Raw genomic sequence first — 7500 nt, 5'->3', positions numbered from 1 at the left:
TCCAAGTGTCCAAAAACATCTCCAAACAAATAAAAGATAATAATTATGCGTAAGAACTAATTACACATGCAAACACAACAATGACTAAAGGTTTGCATAGCATGCAGACATGATTTTAGTCATGAGATTTCACAGAATGAGTTTCATTCTGTGTCATTTGAGTCATCATTGAGTCTGTGTCGTGTATTTGGCGCCATCGCCTGGTGGCCATATGTAACATTGTGCTTCATGTGGATTATCTAATGATCTATACATCTGATTATCTTGTGTGTGGACTCGACTGAAAGATAATCACATGGTATTTGACTTTATGTTCAGTTAAATATTTTTGTTGTTGTCGCATAATATACTTTTTTAAACAAAATTCACACATGCAAGCAAATCTGTGGCACTATACAGCCCTGTCTAGAGACCAGAATATCACTGAGATTTAAGGGTGGGCTCTTTTAACTTAGGTCTGTAAACAACCACCTAGCAAACACACAGAACCCCCTAGCAACCAAAAAACAACCAACATGATAACACGGGTAGTCTAGTGCCATGGCATCGGCCCCATCATGCCAGGTTCAAATGTTTAACTTCTCCTGTGGCACGACCAGAATTGAGTTGCATCTTGCATTGAAACCAGGAAGTAATCGCATTGGTGATTGATGATGAGTGACGACCGTGGTTTGGAGGTTCCAGTTTCCCTCTAATTTTCCCTTTGAGATGACATTTTTTACTCCACTGACATTTAGGCTTAGGGTAGGGGTTTGGGAGTAGAGTTAATAAAGTATGCATTCCTCTTCACTTTACTACATCCATTGCAGCTTGCTTTACAACTCGCTTTTGGCGCCCCTCTGTGGGCATTTCACCTGGAAACTGGAGCTCAAATGTGTCCGTTCAAAATAAAGATGTTCAAAAACACCTCTCGCTTCAGCCACTGGGGGCAGTGCTTCGAGTTTCTAGACAACTTCAGATGAATAAAAGTCAACCTACTGTTTCCAAATTCAATGTGAGATCAGTCTTTAGCAACATGCTGCGATTCAAAGTCAATGGACAGGTGCTTCAGTACAGGAGAAGAAAATGTCTGTTATTGTAGTCACAGCCTGATCTCATTCACAGACCCTATGTGTGTGTGTGTGTGTGTGTGTGTGTGTGTGTGTGTGTGTGTGTGTGTGTGTGTGTGTGTGTGTGTGTGTGTGTGTGTGTGGTGTTTCATGGGAAGTAGCACAGCTGTTCTAAAGTCTCTTGGTCTCCATAAAACTCCACAAAATCCCCCTCAAAACCCTGCCAGAGGTTTCTCTATCAGAGCTCATGATACTTAATGGAGTTCTCAGTCACCATTTTTTCAAGTGTTAACATTGACACCAGAAAGCGGCTTATTGTGAGAAAGTAGCGTTCCCATTTACATGCAAAGTATAAGCGGTGTACTATTTACTGCTGTATACATGCAGAACGGTCAGTAAGCAGCTTTCTCCGCAACAACATAATTTCCCTCGGCACTTGTGTAAACAATAAACTTATATCTGAAGAAGACTTCACTATTTTATACTACGTTGCTTTGCTTTATTTCCAGATATTCCAGAGTTGTTGCTGTGTTTGATTTCTTAACTCTCTATCGCGACCAGCAGCGGAATTGCGCTGCAATAGTGGGGCTTACCTCTTACTTCAAATTCTGGGATTCCCCCAACGTATAAACACTTAAACTGGGGCTTCTATATTTTACATTGTTGTGTAGTAATGGATATAGTTTATATGCTTTGTGCATATGATGAATTCTTTCTGCTTTGCTGACCTGTTGTTGGGCTTCAGATGTTTTACCTAAAATGTAAATGGACACAAAAATGAGTCAATTGTTGTCATTTTTATTTATATTCTCAAGTTCATATTGATAACTTTCGATTGCAAACAATCTGAGCACAGTTTGCGATCTCTAGAGGAGACACGTGTGAGATTACTGGAGACCTTTTCTCAAGACAAACATCTGAGAAGCACAGGGGCATGTCCAGATGGGGGGCATTGGGTGGCACTGGTCCCCCCTAACAGGGGCGGATTACTGACCGGGACAATGTGCCAGTGTCCAGGGGCCCTTGACTACCAGGTGGCCCTTGACTGCCCGGGGGTGCCCTGGGGTTTAAAGCTGCACGATTTAGTTTGGTGGGATAAGATTAAGAAATATCTTAAATATTTTGATAGTATTATTGTCTCGAAATAATACAATAGCCTACTTGATAGTATTACTTCATGCCACATAAGCGTCATCACTTCAACTCTAAAAGTCCACAAAATTGCAAAGAACTACCGTGTTTATATTAGTAGTGTCCATAACATTTATGCAGTTTAAAGAGACACTCTAATGGACGACAGCCACGCCTCCCCGGACGGATCGGAGGCAGACCTTCGGCCCCTGGCGGACAGAAACATTTTTGGTAAATGGTAGGGGTTTTCCCCTCCTCTCCTCGTGGTTGGCGGCCATTCCTCCGCTTGTCCCTCACCACTACCGTCCACACCAACGAAGCAGATGCGGCCATCCGCCAGTAGACGGAGGAGTCCGGCCGCCTGGAAGCGGAGGAACGGCCACCAACCGCGAGACCAGCGCATCCCTCCTCCTTCCCGGATTTCGGCACCAGTGTAAAGGGATTAAGTGGAAAGGAGGAGGTGAGAACCGGCTTGAGAATATAAATAATATTTTAATAAGAAACTTAAACAAAAAGAAAACACACAAAGGTGTAGGACAGCTGTCCGTAAATCTCTCTCTCTGTCGCACTGCCGTCTTCGGTCGGCCTTTATCCCTCTCTGAGGCTTGATTAGCCTGATTAGGGGCCGGGTGTGCGGAATCACGACCCGGCCCCGCCCTCCGCCCTGCCACATGCTTCATGCCAACCTTGAATGAGTCTGTGCCCCACATGGGCCACCCTTGTCAAAAAAGTCTGGGCATGCCATTGGAGTAGTAGGAGAAGTCTCCATTTGATGTCTTTGCTGTCCTTGAGAAACAAGTGAGATATTAATGAGGTATCATTCGTGATTTTGTGTCCTGTGCGCTCTCTCAGCGTTGTGTTTATGATATGGTTAGGGTTATGTAGGGTGAGGGATTTAATGGTGGTATTGCGGATTGTAAAGTATGTCATCGTGTGTCTGTACACCTGTCTCTTTTTCCAGCTCAATATTCCCATCCGGGATGTTCCCAGCGTTCCTGCTGCTCATTACAGCACAGTGTTCCGGATGGGAACGCTCTGCTGTTTGGAAGTGTTGTGTGATGATGATGTCATCAATGATCTGCTGCAGCTGTTCGCCACTCATTTGCAGTAAATTATCATGTTGCAACACTTTAGAGACACGCAAGACTTTTCCTGGGAAAATGAGCTGTTTGATTCCTGATGGGTTGTACATTGTGGAATATGTTTTTGCGATAACCACAATTATTTACTACGTCTTCCAACTGTTTCACTTCATGCAAAGACACAATCTTGTCTCAACGACTCTCACTGCGAAAATAATTTTCTTAATCAGAAATTTTGTCTTGTTTTCCGGTATGAATTACTGTATGTGCTATTCTAAAGGTTATTGTCCTGTACTCATGCATGGTGTATGTTTGTGTGTTTCAGGTATACGCCCCGTCTGCAAGCACTGCCGATTATAACCGTGATTCACCCGGTTACCCCTCATCAAAAGCACCGGGCAGCAGCTTTCACAGTTCTTTATTCATGCCAGGTAAAATGCAGCCGAGTTACACTAAGTAAAGATAATGGGATCACTTTACACTTTACAGAGGTTGAATTTGTTGACATTAGTAAATGTATTAAGTTTCATGAGCGAACAGTATTATTAAACCAATATTAATTAATCTTGTAAAAATTGGGATTAGTTCATAATCCTCTACCTCATGTTAAAGATGCTGTAAACGATTTTTAATTAAAAGTTATGCAAAAAATTGCCTGAAAGATATTAATGAAAGAAGTGTCGTGAGATATCTCACCGGTCTCTGTGATCGCTCTAGACACTGTAAACAACAAACAAAAATGTGTCTGTGGTCTCTGACGCTTTTGACCTGTCAATCATTTTGCTTGTTCTCACAGTATTGTAGTTGCAGTGAATTTTTGAGGCTTAATGCCATTTTTATGCCATGTTGTTCATAACAGTTGTCAGCAGAGGGCGCTGTTTTGCTGCTGTTGTTTTTAACAGCCGTTTCTGCACGTGTCGGTCTCAATAAAGTTGATTTGGTACCTTTGGAGGGCGGGTTTTGGAAAGAGGGGGCGTGGCTAATTCAACGGCTCAGCTTGACAGCTTGTGGAAATTCTAGAATGGCTAAAATCGCTTACAGCACATTTAATACAACTTTTTCAGTAGTGTGGGGTTGATTGGTTACAACACATACAGGTCTATATAATGTTTATATCAAGAAATTTTTGATTCACCATCATGCTTAGAAACATCCCAAGTTACAGAAGTGTTTGGAAAGAGCGTGGTGAATTTAGATGAAACTGTAATGAGGTCAACAAACCTGAAAACTACTTTTTAGTCATGCAGTCGGTGTGTCAGCCAATCAGAATGAATCACGTGCACTAGAGCAGTTGTGAGGGTTTGTACTGTTTGCTAAACTAAATCTTAATCTAAATCTCTGTCAGACGGTCATCATAGTGCAGATCCATGGAGCTCGTCCGGCAGTATGAATCAGCCCGGATACAACAGCATGCTGGGAAACTCCACGCACAGTGCTCAGAACAGCAGTTACTGCGGCATTCACCCGCACGACAGACTCGTGAGTGGATTCATCACTTTGTATAGATTTCAATCTGTTGTGTTTTGTGTCGACATCATGTTTTCGTCAACGAGCTTGTTATGATATGTCTAAAGGTGTGCAATAACTCTTTTTGTGTGTTTTTCAGAGTTACCCGTCTCATTCGTCAGCTGAGATTAACCCCAGTCTTCCCCCCATGTCCAGTTTCCATCGCAGCGGCGGGACGAATCACTACAGCGCGGCGTCCTGCTCAGCCACGACTAATGGAACGGACAGCGTCATGGGTGAGTCTGGAGGCACAATTGCTCACACGCTAGTGAAACCACAAGATTAGGGCTTTTCACTGTACATATTATTGTTATTACTAAAACATCAAACTGATCAAATAACCATGTACCATGTGTTATATGTTGTTGGAAAGCTCTCAAAAAGTAGAATACATCCAGCCTATTTGTGTTACTCACAGACAAAAATATAGCGAGTAACGGCTAAGTATATATTGGTGTTGCTTATATGCCGCATTTTTGCTTAAAACATCACGAGATATAAACGGAACGTCAAATTTCACATATCATTATTTAGAGGAGGTGATTATCTTTCAAACGAGTCCACACACAAGATAATCAGATGTATAGATCATTAGATAATCCACATGAAGCACAATGTTACATATGACCACCAGGAGATGGCGCCAAATACACGACACAGACTCAATGATGACTCAAATGACACAGAATGAAACTCATTCTGTGAAATCTCATGACTAAAATCATGTCTGCATGCTATGCAAACCTTTAGTCATTGTTGTGTTTGCATGTGTAATTAGTTCTTATGTACAATTATTATCTTTTATTTGTTTGGAGAGACTTTTGGACACTATGATACATTATATTTGTAATGTTGTAACTTTTGATTGCTTTGTCATGTCAACACAAATCCTTTCTCAGATACAGTTGACACGACTGAGAGTCATAATCTATATCATTAATTAAAAAAAATATATATATGTACAGTGATATCAAACACTTGACCCTCTTTGTTTTTTTATTTATAAAATAAAGTGGAGTGAAATCTTTTGGATGAAAGGATGAATGGATGGATGGATGGATGGTTGGATGAAAGGATGGTTGGATGGATGAATGTTTGGATGGATGGTTGAATGGATGGATTGATGGATGGATGGTTGAATGGATGGATGGATGGATGGATGGGTGGGTGGGTGGATGGATGGATGAATGTTTGGATGGATGGTTGAATGGATGGATTGATGGATGGATGGTTGAATGGATGGATTGATGGATGGATGGATGGATGGATGGGTGGATGGATGGATGGATGAATGTTTGGATGGATGGTTGAATGGATGGATTGATGGATGGATGGTTGGAAGGATGGTTGGATGGATGGATGGTTGGTTGGTTGGATGGATGGATGGATGGATGGATGGATGGTTGGATGGATGGATGGATGGATGGATGGATGGTTGGTTGGTTGGATGGATGGATGGTTGGATGGATGAATGGTTGGATGGATGGATGGATGGATGGATGGATGGATGGATGGATGGATGGATGGATGGATGGATGGATGGATGGATGGTTGGTTGTTTTGTTGGTTGGTTGGATGGGTGGGTGGGTGGATGGATGGATGGATGAATGGTTGGATGGATTGATAGATGGTTGGTTGATGGATGGATGGGTGGATGAATGGTTGGATGGATTGATAGATGGTTGGTTGATGGATGGATGGGTGGATGAATGGTTGGATGGATTGATAGATGGTTGGTTGATGGATGGATAGGTGGATGGATGGATGGATGGATGGATGAATGTTGGATGTATAGGAGTGGAAAGCTAAGATCTCTCTCTCTCTCTCTGGTGTGTTTCAGCAAATCGTGCACCGAGTGGAGCAGGAAGCAGTTCGCAGACAGGAGACGCATTAGGAAAGGCCCTGGCTTCAGTGAGTGAGAAGGCCTCAAATAGGCCGTAAAATAACTACAAACAGTGTTAAAATAACTTTATAAATATTCTAAAACAATATGAAATGGCATTTGCAACACATATAAACTTTGACAAAAAAACGTTTCTGAGTGAAAGAATATTCAGCAGCAAATAATCTAGAGCAGGACGTCATTGTACCTGGTGGGATTTGATTGGATGGTAAAAATTTAACAGAATGTTCCTTGTTCCAGGGACAAGTACATTTATTTGTGGTAATCCACATTATGCCACAAATGTTGTCGATTCAGCTTAACTTTTATTGAATCCGGAATAAATATTACGTGTCCCCGCCCATAACGGCCTTGATTACATCAGCAGAAAAGGAAAGTTGTTTCAGAGGTGGAGAAAGTTACATTTACACTTTGATGATTTATGCACAATAAGACTCGAGACATTTATTAAGAAAGTAAATAAAAACCTGGAATGACAATTCACACACGCATAAACACGCGGTCATTCCTGAGGGAGTTTCATTATGATGTTGTGTGCGTTCTGGTTTTCATGACTGCCTGTTTGTTGTTATTTTAGATCTATTCCCCCGACCACACCAATAACAGCTTCTCATCAAACCCCTCCACCCCTGTGGGATCGCCCCCCTCACTCACAGGTAAGACATTGTGTGTGTGTTTATGCTCGACAGATTTTTAAGCACATTGCATTTATGTTAGTCATCTGAATTACACTATAGTTCCTGCTACACTGCATACTTACTGTATACTGACTACTATTGTTTTAAAAAAAAGAGTATGTGAAACTATACGCATCATGCGACAATCAGTA

General features: G+C 41.8%; 1 protein-coding gene and 1 long non-coding RNA gene across 10 annotated transcripts in view; one reads left to right on the top strand and one right to left on the bottom strand.

Moving 5' to 3' along the window:
• LOC127627850 (uncharacterized) overlaps window positions 1-7500 on the bottom strand; it is a 258329-nt gene that overhangs the window by 132348 nt on the left and 118481 nt on the right. The window lies entirely within an intron of this gene.
• The window catches only part of LOC127627830 (transcription factor 4-like), a 137110-nt gene that overhangs the window by 97092 nt on the left and 32518 nt on the right, over window positions 1-7500 (top strand). For all 9 annotated transcript variants that reach the window (XM_052104407.1, XM_052104409.1, XM_052104408.1 and 6 more), the window contains 5 exons: window positions 3588-3693; window positions 4608-4741; window positions 4869-5004; window positions 6609-6679; window positions 7249-7327. In XM_052104407.1, the coding sequence (XP_051960367.1) occupies window positions 3588-3693; window positions 4608-4741; window positions 4869-5004; window positions 6609-6679; window positions 7249-7327 (526 nt within the window). The remainder of the gene's footprint in view (window positions 1-3587; window positions 3694-4607; window positions 4742-4868; window positions 5005-6608; window positions 6680-7248; window positions 7328-7500) is intronic.

Source organism: Xyrauchen texanus, chromosome 34 (assembly GCF_025860055.1).
Source record: "Xyrauchen texanus isolate HMW12.3.18 chromosome 34, RBS_HiC_50CHRs, whole genome shotgun sequence".
Taxonomy (NCBI): domain Eukaryota; kingdom Metazoa; phylum Chordata; class Actinopteri; order Cypriniformes; family Catostomidae; genus Xyrauchen; species Xyrauchen texanus.
Note: the sequence above shows the minus strand (reverse complement) of the source record. Positions and strands in the feature narration are given on the sequence as shown.